Source organism: Neolamprologus multifasciatus, chromosome 7 (assembly GCF_963576455.1).
Source record: "Neolamprologus multifasciatus chromosome 7, fNeoMul1.2, whole genome shotgun sequence".
NCBI classification, from domain to species: Eukaryota; Metazoa; Chordata; class Actinopteri; order Cichliformes; family Cichlidae; genus Neolamprologus; species Neolamprologus multifasciatus.
In genome coordinates this window covers 33,171,987-33,190,923 of record NC_140445.1, presented here as the reverse complement: position 1 = coordinate 33,190,923, position 18,937 = coordinate 33,171,987, and the positions used below count along the sequence as shown (strand labels likewise).

Genomic DNA, 18,937 nt, shown 5'->3' with positions numbered 1-18,937 from the left:
TGGGCCTGATTTTCTCACAGTTACATAATATTTAACCACCTTGTGTACATTACACCTTCCCAAATACTTCCCGTGTATCATATCATTATATCATTAATTTCCATATTTTCGAGAAGGAAAATAAGTTGTTTTAGACTCAGTGAGAAGAGAGACAAATTTAGCCAAATGTTCATGTAAGTTGCCTAATGTGTAAGAATGACCACAGGTCAGGATGTATTTTGAAATATTTCACGCAGACAAATAATGACAGTCTGATTCTGGACATGCAAAGAAGGCTACTAGTATTATGTTTGGCATCTCATTTTTTAATTTAGTGAATTACTTTCAATATAGAGAGCTGGTTTAAAAAAACACACAAACAAAACAGACAGAGATTGTGTTACAGTCCTGACCAGAGCCTTCGTAAGACATTCAAGTGATTAATCTTTCACGTGTGACTTTGAGTTTTCCCCCTTTCCCCCCCACTATTTATCAGGAAACCATCCTCTATTGAGTTTACACAGCTGTCAGACTGTGCACAGAGTCACACTCCTCTAGCCAATCTGAAAAGTTAACCATTATGTTTTGAATGCTTCAAAACTGAGCTGTAAATACCTTTATTGTAGCCTACAATTAATAACTATTTCTTACTATAAAGTGCAAATTTGCAGAGTCAGCGTGATCTCTTATGTGCTTTTCCACGGCTACTGATTTTATCTGTGACATAATCTATACACCTATACAGACATGGGTCCATGCATATGCAGCAACAGTGTCTGCATGTGCATGACACTCACCTGCCACATATCTAGTCAGCCAATCACATGACAGCAACTACTGCATTTAGGGATGTAAGCATGGTCCAGATGACGTGCTGACCCCCAAATGGCAAAGAAAAGCAATTTAAGTGACTTTGAATGTGACTTGGTTGCTGATGCTAGTCTGTGTATTTCAGAAACTGCTGATCTACTGGGAGTTTCCCTCACAATCATCTCTAGGGTTCAAAGGGCATGGTCTGAAAATGAGAAAATGACCAGTGAGCAGTAGTTCTCTGGGTGAAAAATGCCTTGTTGATGTCAAACATCAGAGGAGTTGACTTTTAGGTTTGTTAGGTATGAAGCTATCATTAGCTTACTAGCCCTGGCATCTCCACATATATATTTTTAGAGTTTCAGGTGTAAATTCAAATAGATCAAATAAAACTAAGACAACCATATTTGTCTCTGCTATGCTAATTTTTAATGAACTAGCACTGATACTTTTAGATCAACATGTCTGCACATGTCCACAGCGGATAGCACATGCTCCTTCTTCAGAGCCCACTGTGGGAAGGCTGTGCAGGATGCTGGTCCAGAAATGCACATAACACAGCCTCATTTCCTGCCTTATGTAGTTCCGGTTCATGTCAGAATTGATCTCCAGGAACATGTCACCACTTGTTGGTATCTCTGTTAACATAACCAAAAAATGAAAACGTTACTGGTGTGTTTTAAATTTATATTACAATAACTGATTCAGTTGATGGATTTCTGTGACACGCCTATCTATTGTGTCTGCAGTTATACCCAGTTTTGGTGAAATCGGCCCAGTGGGAGATCAAGTAGTCAGAGAAATGGGAATGGCTTTGCCAGTATAAAAGTGGTGAGCTGAAGGGCTTTCCGAACACGTACTGCAGGTTGTCAGCATGGTTAGCTCGAAAATTTTATGCAGAAGTACTGATCAGTGTATAAGCTGAGATCCTATATTTAGAGCTTCGGATGGTCATATTGTAAATCCAAACACATGATCAAATAAACCCAACAGATTAGTATTTTTGTCTGCTATCCATTTATTTTTCATGAGCTAGTGATGCAATACTTGTCTACACATATCCACAGGTGACAGCACATGATGCTTATTCTGAAGCAACTGTGGGAAGGCTGGGCAGGATCCTGGTCCAGAAATTCACGTAAGGCATCCTCATTTTCTGTTGCACGTAGTTGTTGTTCATATCAGAATGGATCTCCAGGAACTGTGTTGCACTTCTGGTGAACGTTGGCCAGTTAACAGGCACGCTTGAACCTCCGTTATTGACCCTGTGCACGAGAAAATGCTAACTTCCTGGTTTGAGACCGGATGTGGGGTTGTACATTTCCGGTAGCTTTACTTTGCGGTCAATCGCTACTGCGAAGATATACTCCAAAATTGATGTCCAAAACTCGAAAACGGAAAGATCGCGTTAAGTTACAAAGAGGAGAAGGTGGAAACACTCACCACTGTTGTGTCATAAAAATCTAATGATCAATTTTGACGTTTAAAGAGTTTAGATCGATCAGTTGTTTACATCACTCAACACAAGCAGAACTGCATTACTGCATGCAGAAGACATTCAGAAGCACATCTCTGTATAGTGACTGGTCTTATGATTTAAACAGGCAAATGTTCAGCATTCAAACTACAGGTGAAGAATAGTCAAACCAGATGTTTCCCGTTATGTCGATATCAGCTAGTCAAGTACACACCTACACAGCATGTTAACAAACCTTGAAAAAAGCCACACAAAAAATGAATGATTGCTGGTAAGGGTTTCTATACATCAGTATTTATGAAGGGTATGTTGTGACTTACCTTCAAAATTACAGCGGTCCCTCGCTATAACGCGGTTTACCTTTCACCTCGCTGTTTCGCAGATTTTTTAGTGCAACTTTTTTGTTGCATGCTTTTTTTACGTCCTGATCGCTGCAGACGATCTCCTCCGTGACGTCTCTCCTGTACAGTACAGAATCGCTGCATCGATCGCTAGCAGTGTGACTCTAAAGTGCAGTACTGTATGTCCATGATGTCCACGAAACGTTTTGCACCGTCAAAAAATATAATTGGCTACTTGATTTCACCTATCACTGGTTATTTTTAGAACATAACACCCGCGATAAACGAGGGACAGCTGAGAAATATAACATTTGAATCCCTTTTCTCTTTTGCCCTGAGGCTCGGGGGAAAAATATCGACAAGTCGATGAACATCATTTACAGATATATTGGGTAAATGCCTGAGACATCTATAGAAATGTAAATCGCCGCTTTATTTATTCATTTGCTTAACTTGTTTTGGACCGTAAACAGGGCGCGAATAGGACACCGGAAACAAAGCTCCCCACAGGAGTTTCCGCACCGGAAGTAGCATATGCTAACGTGCATATAGTCAATAGGGATCTCTGTGGACATAAAAAGAAAAAAGTAAAACATAAATACAGCAGCTTAATTTATATTTCAATACTCGGTTTAGTTGCTTGGTTTCTGTGATACTCTGACAATCGTTTGTGTTTATAGAATTATACCCAGTTTTGGCAAAGTTGGTCCAGTAGGAGATCATGGCGCCGGAAACGCGGCGATGGCTTGGCCAGTATCCAAGTGGTGTGGTGAAGGGCTTTCCAAACACGTACTGCAGGTCGTCAGCGTGGTCAGCTCCCATCCACCTTTGATCTGTTGACTGTGATGTTGCTGTACTGCTTACAGTGTTTTTATTTTAGCAAACAAGTTTGTGCAGGAATTCTCTTCTTCAGTTCCTTGCAAACTAAGTTGCCAGTGTGAGTTTATAGCTCAAAACTCTATAATCTTGTCCAAATATGGTCACTGGTTCTAACAACCAAAGATTTTGATATATGTGTGTATATATACATATCTGTGGAAATGTATTTTCACCTGGAAGCTAACACTAGCTCCACCTGCAGATTCCCCAAAGATGGTGATGTTGCCAGGGTCGCCTCCAAATGAGCGGATGTTTCTGTGTACCCAAGCAATGGCAGCCTGCTGATCCCACAAACCGTAGTTTCCTGAGGATCAAATATATTTCAGCTCATGAGAAGAATCACTGCTTTAATGGAAGTATTTTTATAAATGGCAACCTAGCATGTACCAGGCTCTGTAAAGTGTGTGTAACTTACCAGGCAAGCCAGAGTCTCCACTGCTCAGGAAGCCCAGTGTTCCCACACGGTACCCCAACGTCACTACAATAACATTCCCTCTGTCTGCAATCTCCTGTCCGCTGTACAGGTAATTATCCAGGAAGTTTGCACCCATGGAGCCTCAAACCAGGAAGCCTCCTCCATAGATCCAAACCATGACAGGGAGATCGGCAGATACTAGAGGACAAAGTTAGTGAAAGTGCAGGTCTTAGCTTGCCTACCTTTGCAAGTAGTAGAAGTAATTTTCTATTGACTGATTAAAATTAACAGGAGACATACAGAAAAGGCTGCTGAGAGTTTCAGAGATAACAGCTACAGACTGATGAGAAAGTCACTTGGTCTACCTACCATCCCAACCACGGTGAGGCCTTGGTTTCTCAAATGTTCCATGAGGATCAGCAAAGGAAACCCCCAAGAAGATATCCATGGATCGGCCTGATCCCAGACTAATCGATTTTCCGTCAACCTTCCCTCCCTCGGTCTGCACCACACCAAGCTAAAGAGATAAAGCACAATGACATTAAGGGGAAAATGTTAACTAGTGAAAACATTAAGCTTTAGTAATTTTCTTTACCACATTGATTAAATTTACCACAAAATATGTAGATTTGCAAAATTTGACTCCACATATTTACAGCTTCAGGTGCAAATTCGAAAGTCAAGTCATCTTTATTTAGCACATTTAAAGCACATCAAGTGTCTGCCAAAGTGCTGAACAGAGGGATAATATAATCAAAAAGAAAGAATTAAAATAGATATGATGAAAACATTATAGAAACCCCTGAGAGTTGATCAAATAAAACTAAGACAACCATATTTTTCTCTAATATGTTTATTTTTCATGAACTAGCACTGATACTGATACTTTATTTAGATCTACATGCCTGCACATGTCTACAGTGAATAGTACATGCCCCATATTCAGAGGTGACTCTGGGAAGGCTGGGCAGGATGCTGGTCCAGAAATGCACATAACGCAGCCTCATTTCCTGCCTTATGTAATTCTGGTTCATGTCAGAATTGATCTCCAGGAACTTTTCACCACTTCTGGTGAATGTTGGCCAGGTAGCAGGCATGGCTGAATCTCCCTTGTTAGGATCTCTGTTGATCAGAGAAATTGAAAACATCACTGATGTGTTTTTAATTAGTATTACAATAAGTGATTCAGTTGTTTGATTTCTTTGACACAAAAATCTGTGTTTGCAGAATTATACCCAGTTTTGGCAAAGTTGGTCCAGTAGGAGATCAAGTAGTCAGAGACACGGCGATGGCTTGGCCAGTATACAAGTGGTGAGCTGAAGGGCTTTCCAAACACGTACTGCAGGTCGTCAGCGTGGTCAGCTCCCATCCAGCTTGGGTAGAGCAATAAAGGACCGCCCATACGGTTGGGCTCAGAGAAGAGGTAGGAGTAGGTGCGACCAGTTCTTTGATGAGACAAAAAGAACAGGAAAAGTAATGTGATGATAACTCCACCACTGCTAAAAAAAATATGTATTTTTATCTCGTAAGTAATTAATTAGATAAACTGTGACATCTGTATTTCAAGGTCACATTCTCACGTGGCATGGTCAGCATGAAGATAAAGGGCAGCCTGTGTAGGAACCAGGAAAATGTAGTCTGTTTCAATATCAACAATGGTTTTCTTGATGGTATCCCAGGTGGGAAAACTTCCCCAATTTGAGGTATACGTGGAGTAGGCATTGTTCAGGCCAGACTCACCCTTCTCCTTTGTTAAGGCAGCCAAAAGCATCCTCACATCGTTACTGCAATCAGAAAGAGAGTATTTTCCACTGAGAACTGATAAAATTCCTTACTGCCACCAAATCATGGTTTACCGTTTTCGATGTGTAAGTTGTTTGAAATTGTTTCATGATGCAATTCCAAATCACTCCAAAGCTGATCAAAGCACTCAAACTCACGTAGGGGTGACAACCAGATCAAGGTTGACTGATGGAACATCAAAATTGGTGAACATATGCCCGTCCATGTTGTTGACTCCAGCAATGTAATCAATTTCAGCTGCATTGTGGAACAAGTTGGAAGGATCGTCTGGCAAGAAGTCACCATCGATCACAGGGGCTATCTCCAGGTTCAACACAAGGGGCTCTAAGATATGCACACATCAGAAATCATTATATATATGCCAGAAATTGTGCAATAATTAGTATGAATGTAATTTGGTGGATAATTTAAGCAGAACTGTTTTCATCACGTCTAAATTAGGTTTGGTGGAACGTAGTCCTTACAATCATGTGAACTGAGCAAATTCACAGTTCCTGCCTTTGTTAGGGTCCCAGGATCAGTCATCTTCAGACAGGAAGCCATTCTGTTATCAGTTGGGCAGTTGACCTTCCGAGCAACCTGCAGAGTGGGTGCAAATGATCTGTAATTACCCCCATGTTCTATGCATATGTTTGTATTATTATTTCCTTATTTGATCAAAAAACAAAAGTGGTTATATGTAAAGAAGCTGCTATGTATCCTCAGCAAACCTACGAGGGTTTCTGTTGAGTCCCCAGGGGCAAAGTGCCACCCCACTCTGGGAGATGGCTCTCCTGATGATCCCTTTATTGTGGGGAGTGAGAGTCTGTGGGTGGAATGTCAGGAGAAATACATATTTCACTATCTGCTTTGAAATGAGTTCCACCTATGGATAGATGGTCAGAGAAAGAGCAAATACTCTCACCTGGAAGCTAACACTAACTCCACCTGCAGATTCTCCAAAGACTGTGATGTTGTCAGGGTCGCCTCCAAATGAGCGGATGTTTCTGTGCACCCAGGCAATGGCGGCCTGCTGATCCCACAAACCGTAGTTTCCTGAGGATCAAATATAATCAAGTTTGTGGAAAGAATCACTATTTAAATGGAAGTATTTTTGTATTGGCAGTCCAGCATGTACCAGGCTCTATAAGATGTGTGTACCTACCAGGTAAATCAGAATCTCCAGAGCTCATGAAGCCCATAGGTCCCACACGGTACCCAAGTGTCACTACAATAACATTCCCTCTGTCTGCTATCTCCTTCCCATAGTACATGTAGTTATCCAGGTAGCAAGGCCCCATGAAGCCTCCTCCGTAGATCCAAACCATGACAGGGAGACCAGAAGATACTAGAGAGATGAAGACAGTTAGCACTGGTCTAAGTTAATATATAAACATTTTTGGCTTCTGTCTTTACCTGAGCTGCCATGAGGAACCCAAATGTTAAGGTACAGACAGTCCTTAACAGAGGCACTCGTCTCTGTACTGTGTGGCCTTTAGAACACCTGACCAGAAACACACAGTAAAAGAGTAGTGTGTTATCATTTAAGATTAGCATGAAGCATCAAGTATGTTATTATTACATATTTCTTCACACAGAGCTGGCCTTAGCGAATGCTTATTTCGCTTTGCAAGCAGAAGATGAAACAATGGAAAGGAAATGAGCAGAAAAAGCTTCTGTGAGTTTCAAACATAATTGCTAAAGATGTCAAATCTAGTGAAAAATGCTGTCCACCCACCTCCCCAACCAGGGTGACGCTTTGGTTTCTCAAACCTTCCAGGAATGTCAGCAAAGGGAATTCCCTTGAAGATGTCCATGGAACAGGATAATCCAAGACTAATTGTTTCACCCTCAACCATCCCTCCTTCAGTTTTCACCACACCAAGCTACAGAGATTAAGGCAATAAATGGACTAAATATGTGAGCCAGAAGATGGATGTTTGGGTTTTTTACCACAATGATTAAATTGAGCACAATATGTTTCAATTTGAACGCTTAATGTAACAAAATTACACATTTTGTAATCACGCAATCACAGCTGAATTATCAGTGCACAACCGAACTTGAAACATATTCTGCACAGTGAAACCTTTAGAGATATCCAAAAGAAAGTCTGTAAACATGAAAAATATGTTGAATATTAACAATTATGTGATACTTACAGAGGCTGCAGAGGCCCTCTCCAGAAAAACAGCAACGGCAAACAAAATCCCCAGCTTCAGCATCATGATCAAGCTGTCAGAATTACCCTGATTGTCAGCCAGACTTTTATAAAGGAACCAACATTGCACAACATCTGACCAACGTGGAGTCTGTGGCCCCTGGTTTTCTCACTGTTGAATAATATTTAACCACCTTGTATACACTACATCTTCCCCCAAACTTCCCCACATTTAACTAGAAAACCAAAATCGACGAGAAAAAAAATGGTTAATGGTAGTTATCATGAGACATCTCTTTTAATGTCTGCTCTAGTAAGTAGGTAAGCTATTTATAATTATTTATAAATAAAATAAATACAAATGATAAACAAGGAGCACAAATACTTTTATTCTCAGTCAACAGAGAAACTAATTCCGATACATACTAATGAAAATTAGCTGGAGTTAACTGGTGTTATTAAAATCTTTCTTGGGGGAAAAAAGAAAAATAGTCTCTTTTTATTTTATGTTCTGCACTTCTTCTATTTAACGTGCAGGTTTTCTCTACATCTGAAGAATATCTCGAGGACAATATATATGTTTTTCCTTACTTATCCTCTGATACTCAGACTGTGTCTTGCCTTAACCTTTAACCCCTAACCACTTGGCTTGGAAAGGAAAAGTGGGCAGGAGAATTGCAAAGGAAAAGACAAGGCGTATGCTGAGAATCAGAACAGCCTTGCACTAGTATCTCCTTAACAGGGTGAAAACTATACAGAAGATAGACTACAAAACATGCATGTGACTTCACCATAACATGTTCAACCCCCCCCCCCCCTTTTTTTTTTCAGTGTTGGTCGTATAAACAAGAACAGCCAAATATTCCTTAATTTCAAAGGTTAAAATTTTAAAAAAGAAGGAACATTCAGGGCCACATGAACTGACAGCAGCAGCACTACAAAACCAGCTTTTGACATTGGAAAGCTGCTGGATCTACTAGAACGCCAGTGTCAGTTTTGTGACTGAAAGTTGTGAACAGAGATATTTTGGTGGCTGGTCTCATGCATATGTATTTGTAAGAGTTTCACTTTCAGGACAAGAATTAGCGTGATTGTGATATTTGCTGCTAAAAGAGTTTATTTCTAGGAGCGGGAGATGAAGTCATCAGGACCAGGTCCTAAACGGCACTTTGCTTGGATGGCTCAAAGCTGCGAGCGCGGTGCCAAAACTTTCGCCCTATCCTATAACTCTTCACTTATTCCTCAGGCTGAGTGTCTAGACACGAGCCCCACTTACTCTCCGTCAGAAACACTGGGAGTTTCACTGGGACAAAAATGAACTGAATTGAGCTTCTTTTCTTGGCATTGCGCACCCAGCAAGCTGCTTCTCTCTGCTGAATCTGTAACAAATAGGAGTGTCAGCCTTCTCACATTTATCTGAATTGCCAGCAGAAGTGTCAGCAGTGTCTTTGACTACAGCCTAAGAGAAACTGCTTTTTGGAGCTCCTCTATTTACCCAAAATGCCTGAACATATTCAGAAAAAAAAGAGATCCACAAAAACAGTACAAGTACAGGACCAAAGTTCATGTTGTTGTTCAGTGTTTTGCAATTCATAGTTCAAATTGAACACTCTAAATATTTTATTCATGTACATTCTGAGTGCCTTATTCAGTCAAAACAAACAAACAAACAAAAAAAAAAACTTAAAACAGGAGACTGGAACAATGTTGTTTGGTTTGAATCTCAATTTCTTAATTTCGGGCCTTACAGTCGAAAATTCACCAGCAACTGCGTGATGCTATCATGTCAATTTGTAGTCGTTTGTTGCAAATTTTAAGTAATTACCTGTTTGTTAGTTACTTTTCTATCTTTTTTTTTTTTTTTTTAATACGCCTAAAGGAGGAAGACCACAACATGGCATCCGGCGATTTTTAATGTTGGTTATGAAAAAAAAACCTTTATTTGTGTCCATGGTGAACTCCAGTTATACTGTAACTAACAAAAATGTCAATTTAAACGCAAACACAAACGGTTTCTCTACATTAACAGCAAAGGGAACACAACTGTTACACAAACCTTTCAAAAGAACATAATTTCTTTATTTACATGGTCACATTTTTAAAGAAACTGATGACACAACATATTAACAGTCAAATTTATGTCAACACGTGGTTTTATTGTGTTACATGTAATCTAAAATTTCAGTCTCCATCTCATTTTCACTTCCTTCAGATGGCTGAAATTCATCTTCCTCATCCTCCTCTTCATCCTCCCTATTCTCATACTCCCCTACTTCATCTTCCTCCTCCTCTGCATAAACATCTTTTACGCTTTGGCCTTTACGTCTTCGTCTTTTGGGTAATTCCGGCAACACTGAAGGACAAACAGAAAACTCAGGTAAAAGAACAAAAAGCCAAAACCAAAAATAAAAAGTAAAAAGTGGGAGCCAGGTGGTCTTGTTCAGGACTCAATTACTTCAAATACTGAAAATAGTCACTGTTAAGTTTTGTCTATGAGTTTTGGTTTGTCATGATAATCCATAATCAGTGCTTCAAAATGTTAGTGCACAAACAAACAGGTTTATTTTTAGGGTAGCATGTCAGCATTTTTCTATTAGAACAACGCAGGGCATCAATGTTTCTGCAGGAATTCTGACTTCAATTATGGAACCAAAAACATAAAAAGTTGACCTACTATCAAAGAAAACGTTAATGGATAACAAAACCAATTTTGCTCAAAACATGGATGTTTTTTTTTAAAGATTTATTGTTGGCATTTTGCAGATATTGGATAGTGACAGAAAGAGAACTGTGCCCAGCAAAGGTGCCTGGGCTGCAATCTCAGTTGGACCACTGGTTGACTAACGTTAATATCTGAACATAGTTCAGTCCATCCAGTTGTTGTTCACACTCTTTTACTTAAAACTAGACTATGTAACTGGAGTAGCTGCTGGCCTTGCAAGGCGGAAAGCTTCACATTTTATTCATATTTAATGCCAAGTTAACTGTCAAGCGCCCAGTTGACAGTCTTAAATACACACAAAACAGCTGTACAGACCTTTAGACTAATTTTCTTAGCCATTTAACTATTTTGTAAAGGTCACAAATATTAACACATCGGGTTAGTAGGATTTCTATCGATCTTTAGGATTTATCTTGAAACTAGGAGTCTCTGTATAACATCTGTAACCAGCCGATCAGCCTGATCAGGATATGAAGTGGGCCATGAAGTAGGCTTGGAGGGCAAAAAGCTTTGCAGCTAATGAATAGAGAAGAGCAAAGAGCACCTGATAGCAAATTATCAGGTGAGAAACTAAACTAAGAGCAGGGCATGATTTGGAGTAAAAGTAAAACAGGTTCCGGGTGCACACTGTGTCAAGTTAACGTACTCTAATGATCAAGGCGGTTACACAGTAATAAGAGTCTTATTACACAGTAATAAGCGTCACAACTTTTTCCTTACCTGGCTTCTGCGCTCTGATCACTGCCTTGATCATGGCTGAGATCATGTCCCTCAGCTTGTCTGTGGTGCCAACGACACACCAGCCGTCACGCTCGTCACAGTGCTGCTCGTTTCCGTTGTTCTGCTCGATCTCCTTTTGGATGCTGCAAAAGGGCAAACACTTACATTAGTCATTCTAATGGAACCGCAACATATTTGATAAATCCACCAGATAATTAAGATGCTACACTGGATACTTTAAAATAATTTATATTTAAAATTTAAATTTAAATTTAAAATCTTATCCATTGTTGCTCCTGTTATGTATTTATAAAACATAATTTCAGAGAATCGTACTTTCATGTTTTCCTCCCTATTAACATTAGCACATCTTGCTATCTTCTCTTATCCCACCAAAAACAGAAACAGCCAGCACATCAGAGTATACAAAATATATCTGAAAAGCAGTTAAATCTACTCTTTGAGAATCTTTAGATAACAACATTTTTAGGAGTTAGGTGAGAGGACCTGTAGAAAACCCAGACGTCAGTTTGATCAACTTTATTTAGATGAAAAATGATGACAGATGAGAGTAGATATGACCGTTATGAACATTACTGTGTATTACCTTTCCACATCCAAATCACAGACCTGGTAAAACATTTGTCTGTGAGGAGGCAGCATGCCCTCTCTGAAAATGTAGGATGATTCCTGTGGAGATGAAACAGAGACACAGACAGCTTCTCCGTTACTTTTTTGCAAGACAGCTTGCATTTAAACTGTCATTAAATGCCTTTGTAGCTTCAGGCATAAAAATGTCAATGTGTTAAAAAAAAAACAAAAAAAAAACAGCACTGGGCTAAAGTTTTGATCCACCCCTCATTTCCTTTACATCAGTGAGTGTCATCTGTAAAACACGGTGGAGTCTCTGTCATTATTTGGGGCTGCATTTCAGCCAGTGGTGTCTTGTCAAAACTGACTGAATTATAAACACAGAAATGCGTGTTTAGATTTTAATCCAACATGCAATGGGATCTGGAAAGTATCCAACTGACAGCAGTTCAGTTTTCAGCATGATCCCCGACCCACTTCCAAACAGTAAAAGAATATCTGGATAGAAAATCATGTCATGAATTGGCCTCCCCAGAGCTGTACAATACTGTAAACTCTGGCCATATAATCATGAAATTTATCCCATCATATATTCTTTTTTAAGCATGCTTCTAGAAGAATGCTCAGAGTCCCATGAAGAAGGAGAGCTTTAATTCAACTTGGGTTCAATTTAGTTCTATTTACAAAGCCCCAGTTTACAACAATGGTCACCTCACAGTGCTTTATATTCTAAAGGCACAAAAATAGAGAGAATTTCAAAATGAAAAATCCCCTCGCCATCCTGCAAGAGGTTTGTTTAACAGGAAGACAAGGCTCTGACTGGATGGGAAAAAATATAACGGAAAATATGAACATATAAAAAACAATTAACAAGCAGCACCAAAACAACTTATGAGAGAGCAGACAAAACCTACTGACTATCAACAGAGGCTTATAAAAACACGAGGAGTAAAATGAGGGGAATGAAGGAGAAGTGCATCATGGGAAGTCCCCCAACAGCGTACCTCATTAAGCCTAAATATAAGTGTTATCAAAAATATTTTTTAAAGCCTGATATTATAACTATAGAAGGTGTGTGTGCTTAAAACATTTAGCATGTTTGCTCTGATAATGGTCACTGACCTTCAGCTGGTATGTGACTGGAGCTGGATCTCGACTGCTGCTGGGACCCTCCTGAGTGGGAAGATCCATCACACTAGCTGGCTGGGGTGCTGGGGAAAAAAGGACAGCACAACACTGAATAGAGCAATGACTTCATTTACTAACTTAGTAACAAGGTTACTTTTAAAACACTTGAGTCTTCACAATTCATACACTGCACTCACTGCTCTCCCTTTTGTGTGAATATATGTGCAAATCAGAGGCTCTGATAGGCTCACAAATAATACTTGTGTGCATTATCCTCCATACCTCTAAAACACTTACCCGACTTGTTTAATGTGTTTGGCAGACTGTAGTTCAGGGAGCTTCTCTTGGCTTTTATTGGTATGTTGGATAGCAAGTAGCCTAAAAATGGGAACAAATGAAATCAAAAATGCTCATCATAACAAACTAGCTGATTTTGCAAAATGACTAAATTGCTCAAGTTTGTTTTTTGCCCTTTTGAAACACAAATGTAGAAAAAGTTTCAACAGAAACGGAGAAATTCTGCTCTCACCGTGCTTGGAGCTACAACGGATCCTGAAATCCAGCATCTGATATTTTTTGGCCTCCGGGGTCTTTCGGGGATCGTAGCCGAGCTTCACCCACAGGCTTCTCCACGGCCCTGTCACCTACATACAAAAAGTCTACCTATGTTAATCTCTTTTTACAGGAAATGAGAGACTGCACAAGTCTCTCGTCCAGCAGATGGACATAATAATATCAACAAAAGCATGCAATCTAGTAAACCTTTATTACTTTTGAGCATTTATTTTTTAACACTTGTGGCATTTTAGGCTTTGACTTGATTCAATGTTGTATAGTAAATGGATATTACTTATTCAATATCATATTAAATAAGTCATAGCCTTAAATCAATGGCTAAGCTTTTAACCAAATAGGGAAATGTAAAGTAAACTATTATAGCTAAATTACCTCTAAGCTTAAAAGCGGATTCACCCTACAAATATAAATTCTGCTTATTGCTATGCAGTAAATTAAATATCAATAGGTTATATTTGTTTTTTTTAAGTATTTCATTCACTACAAAGTTGTATAAGTGTACATTCTTATTCATGACAATGTCACTGGTATTTGATTAAAGTGGAAGCAAACACAGACATTTCTAAGATTTTAGGGCAGACTGAGTAAGTACAGCAGATTCTTTTAATTAAAATTTCAATATTTCAAAACACCTGAGTGAAATCGCTGATAACCTCACCATGTAGTAGGCATAGAAGGGCAGCAGCAGCTTCAGTTTATCAGGGTGGAGGTTGATGTTGGCTTTGACTGCGTTCCGTGACCAGATGGGCCGGCTCTCAAACATCTAGGTGCAAAGTATTTTGAGATTAGATAATAACCAAACATGATGGAAAGCAATATTTATGTAACATTATATAAAAGATAGCCTTGTAACATTTTGCTATTTTGGAGAGAAAACTGCTGATTATTGTTGGTTGAGCTGCGCTTCTGAAATCAGCTGATGGAAAATGAACAAAAATACCAGTAGATACAGATTGTGAGCCAAAAAACACAACAAGACAGAATTTTCAAAGTGTCCGAGCAGATGTAAATACAGCTGTGCAATCTCCCCTCAGTTCCAGCACTTATCAACTAGTGACCCTTGCAATCAGAGTGTGGCTGAGTGCTGGACACACCTTTTTCAGCTGCTCCTCAGCCTTCTTGTCACACTCATTCATGCAGATTCGCTTCCAGGTCACTTTAGCTGCCTCGAGGCACTCTGCAGGCACGACGGGATCAGTGAAGCTGACAAAAATGGCGTTGTGGGGCCGGCCAGCGCGATTTAAACCAATGAAATTCTTACTGTCACCTGGCATTTGGCTACAAACGCAAAAAAGAGGTGAAATATTATAGGTATCACCCTGAAACTAAAGATCGATAAAGGCTTCCCAATATTGCTGTTTGGGGGTTTACAGTGGTTTACTAACTTTAGATGGACGTCAGGCCGATAGAAATAATCCACGGGACTGTCGAGGCGTGAGAAGATGGGTGGGGGGAGAAAGTAAGGCATGGGCTGCTCAAAGAACTCTTGACTCTCGGGTTTGCGGAGGATGATTTTGTCATACAAAGACGTATGTTTTCCACCTTCTGAATGCACAGCGAGGCACTGGAAGTCTGCCAGCCCTGCAAACGGCAAACATCAGAACAAACATTGTCACTGGCATTATTTGTACTTTTTCTGATACGCTGTCATCTTCTGTCTGAGATCAAACCACCCTGTGACAGAAAGCATTGCCATTCTGGAATTTAAGACAAAGACAAAGGGATTGAGGGAATGGACATTTTTCGTTTTCAGAAGTGTGGTATGCCAGAAATATGAAAACCACTGCCTAAAACAAGTTAATATGATGTTTGGTAAGATCATGGGAGGGTCCCTGTGTCAAGACAATATATAATATAATTCCCACAGATGTGACCCCCCTATTACTGAATTTCATTGAAAGAAAAAAAAGAAATTCTGCGCCCAATAAATTGCACCGATAATCTTCATATTTCATCTCCTTGTTTCATGTGCTGGCACAAGATTTGATGTCTGAAGCAATCTTCCAAAGTTGTCTAAAACAAAAAGTAAATAAATCTGCCACTGGAGGGCACTGTAGTAAACATGTACAGCAACAGTCAAACTGGATTTCCTTTGATTGTTTAAATTCTCACTTTTAACATGGTCAAGATGCCACATCTGTAAGATCATCATTACTAAATTACGTATAAACTGTATGAGGAACGAATAAATATTAGAGATTCTTAAAAAAGTGAAACCAAACATTGAAAGAGGACCAAAGGCTAACAAAAGTAACACTTTATTATGCTACAGGTGGATAACTGAGAGACACACCCGTGAATTTGTATGTGGTTCCAATGACTCCGAGCATGTCCATGTGGATTTCAGCATCCTTGGGGTCATTTTTTCGCGCCCGCCGTCGCACTCTGAGGAGGAGGTTGCCTGATGGGACGCGGTTTCCGTACAGTGAGTGACAGAAAGGGTCTTGGGGCCGGTAACGCAGCTCGAGACGCTTGCTGGGGTTGGAATAGGTCTGTGGGATTAATGGGAAATAAAGGGTACAGGTATTAACCACAAAAGTGAGAATGATTTGAGTATCAGTTAATTACCCACAAAAAAAGACAATTTTACATGCAAAAAGACAGAAAAAAATAGACAATACATTTCAAATAAAACAGCTCTCCCCTCCAATCCCACAAAGCTACAACCAAGGGCAGGAACGCATGTTTCATATGTTCTATGAAATATTTAAACTTCAAAGAAATTTAAATACCAACTTGTTATTTGTGTATCTCAGTGGAGCACAGCATTTAAATTTCTCTGTTTCAATCTATGGGAGCCAGTGCACCTGGCTGTAATTAAGCCAGGTTGCAGGAGAGGGCGCTCATGAGAAAGTCTTCAATGGATTGGAGCTAAAGAAGGTAAAAAGCAAAATAATTCTAATAATTTGTGCTAATTGTTTGGGTAACAATTTACGAATGGCCTTCCTCCCTTGGTGACAGCTTTTTTATCTGGAAGGTTAAAAATGTTAAAATGTTGTTATAATCATAAAGATGGAAAAAAAAACAACTGGTGTTACAGTTTATTGCCTTTCCACTGTGATCCTAGGTTCTGGTGGTCATGTAAGGACAGCAGATGTACTGAATGAGGAAAAGCTCAGACACATTGTTGCAATGGATCGTTTTTTCTTCTTAAAATATCTCAGGCTGCCCTTCATCTGTTTTGTTAATGGTTCAGTCATTAAGGCATCAAACTCATTTAACAGTGAATAATACCTTCTGATGACTGGCAAATTTTAGTGGAGTTGAAAAAATAGGCTTCTTCTTTTTTTTTTTTTTACTTAGGCATATGTTTTATATGCATACACATATACTCACTGGTCACTCTGTTGGATACGTGTTCAACTGCTCATTATTGCAACATCTAATCAGCCAATCACATGGCAGCAACTCAAACAGTAATTCAAACAACCGCTCATTACAACCATGTTTTGCAGAAGAGCATCAATGAATGCAAAACGCATCGAACTCTGAAGCAAATGAGCTATGGGCTACATAAACGACACAATGGTTTTCAAAATAAAAGCCCGAGACTGATCTGTGTCCCAGCTATATTCCGCTTACTTTTGTTACTTTTTGTTCACCACCCAGAGTGGCCAGCATCCTGTCCGCGCTGTTGAAGACCCCCGGATACTCCACACACACCAACTTGTTGTCCTGGAGCTGCACGGTGGACGAGCTTCCCGCGACATCCTCGTGGTCGGCGGGACGGGAAAACGTCAGCTCCTTGAGAGTAAAATCTAGCTTGGCGTCCCTCATATCCGACATACCGATTCCTTAGCTGGCGACAATTAAGAGTAATGTAATGAACCAACTACTTTAGCCAAAAAGAACAATAAAGAAAACACATCTAACTCCTGCACCAACAGCCGTACGAGCATGTGTTCAAGTCCAAAATAACTCCGGGCGGAAACATTTCAGCACACATGACGTTCCGGTAGCCTTTTAAAATCAGGACTCAAGACTCAACAAGTTTATTGTCATTTCGTATGGTGTAACCCAGGCAAAAACGAAATAGTGTTTCTCACCAGCCTCTAAAGTGCAATGAACAATACAGTTTAAAAAGAATAAGCTTAAAAAGAGTAGTAAAAAGGCAGTAATAAATTGCAACAATGGGTATGGATAAATAACATCAAATCTAAGTTATAAAACAAACTCAAGTCACATTCATTTGGGTAGGTAGAATCAGTCCTTTCACAGAAAGGGATGGTTAAATTAGGGTGTATGTATATCTGGGGAGTATATTGTATGTGTATGTGTGTGTGTGTGTGTGTGTGTGTGCGCATGCGTGTGTAGATAGGGGCCATTACAGTCCGTTTGTGGACCTCACAGTGTAGCTGTGTGAATAGCTGAGTGGGTGGGGAGGGGGCACAGTCTGTTTATCAGTCTCACAGCTTGTGCAAAGAGCCCTTCCAGCATCCTGGTGGTTCTGCAGCTGATGCTCCTGTACCTCTTGTCAGACGGCAGGAGGGAGAACAGGCTATGCGAGGGGTGGTGGGGGTCTCTGATGATGGAGATAGCTCTGCATATGCAGTGCTGTTTGTAGATCTCCTCCAGAGACGAGAGAGGGGCACCAACAATCCTCCTGGTAGTCTTAACAATCCTATTGAGTTGACGGTTCCCATAGGACTTGCAATTGCCAAACCAAGATGTAAAACTTTGTGTCAGGATGTTTTCAATGGTGTGAGGTGAAGTGTGGAGAGTCCTGCTTTTCTGAGTCTCCTGAGGGAGTAGAGACGCTTTGTGCTTTTTTTGATAACTGCTGAGGTGTTAATGGAAAAGGACAGGTCATTAGCTAGGTGTACACCCAGGAACTTAACACTTCTGACCCTCTCGACAGCAGCACCATCTATGATGAGGTCTGTGTGGTGATCTCTGCCAGACTTTATGAAATTGATCACCATCTTCTTTGTTTTGTCCACATTGATGGTGAGCTTGTGGGATCTACATCACACTTCCAGCTGCTCCACTTCCATTCTATAGGCAGACTCGTCATTGTCAGTGATAAGACCAACCACAGTTGTGTCGTCTGCAAACTTCACAATGTGGTTAGTGGTGTGTACTTATAAATTCATTTTAAACAACTTAAAATCCCATAACAACAACACTATAAATACAAGTTTTTTTCAGCCTCTTGATGATTAAAGGTTTTCATCTTTTATGCAGTAAATAGTTTTCACCCATTGAAGTTATTATTTAAAAGACATCTTGCCTGTTGTTAGCATCTGGGTCACCTGTGTTGATTCAGTCCTTTTTTGTTTCTTTTACATAATGCAAAATATAGTAATAACAATATAAAAATCATTATATGTAGGTGTACTTTCACACAGTAATGTGC

General features: G+C 39.8%; 1 protein-coding gene and 1 pseudogene across 2 annotated transcripts; both read right to left on the bottom strand.

Moving 5' to 3' along the window:
- Positions 1-4,126: 4,126 nt before the first annotated feature.
- LOC146514609 (bile salt-activated lipase-like) lies at positions 4,127-8,011 on the bottom strand (annotated as a pseudogene). Its single transcript, XR_014875152.1, has 12 exons — positions 7,846-8,011; positions 7,422-7,569; positions 7,100-7,187; positions 6,849-7,031; positions 6,609-6,739; positions 6,404-6,509; positions 6,169-6,285; positions 5,842-6,028; positions 5,482-5,685; positions 5,137-5,346; positions 4,807-5,023; positions 4,127-4,418 (listed from the first exon to the last, which is right to left on the bottom strand). The product of XR_014875152.1 is annotated as a bile salt-activated lipase-like (transcript).
- Positions 8,011-17,514, bottom strand: gtf3c5 (general transcription factor IIIC, polypeptide 5). Its single transcript, XM_085166889.1, has 11 exons — positions 17,164-17,514; positions 15,875-16,073; positions 14,967-15,162; positions 14,676-14,859; positions 14,240-14,344; positions 13,535-13,649; positions 13,303-13,383; positions 13,000-13,088; positions 11,894-11,976; positions 11,287-11,429; positions 8,011-10,197 (listed from the first exon to the last, which is right to left on the bottom strand). Exons 1-11 carry the CDS (start codon positions 17,365-17,367, stop codon positions 10,007-10,009), a joined length of 1,590 nt encoding a protein of 529 aa, XP_085023015.1. The 5' UTR covers positions 17,368-17,514; the 3' UTR covers positions 8,011-10,006.
- Positions 17,515-18,937: the final 1,423 nt, after the last annotated feature.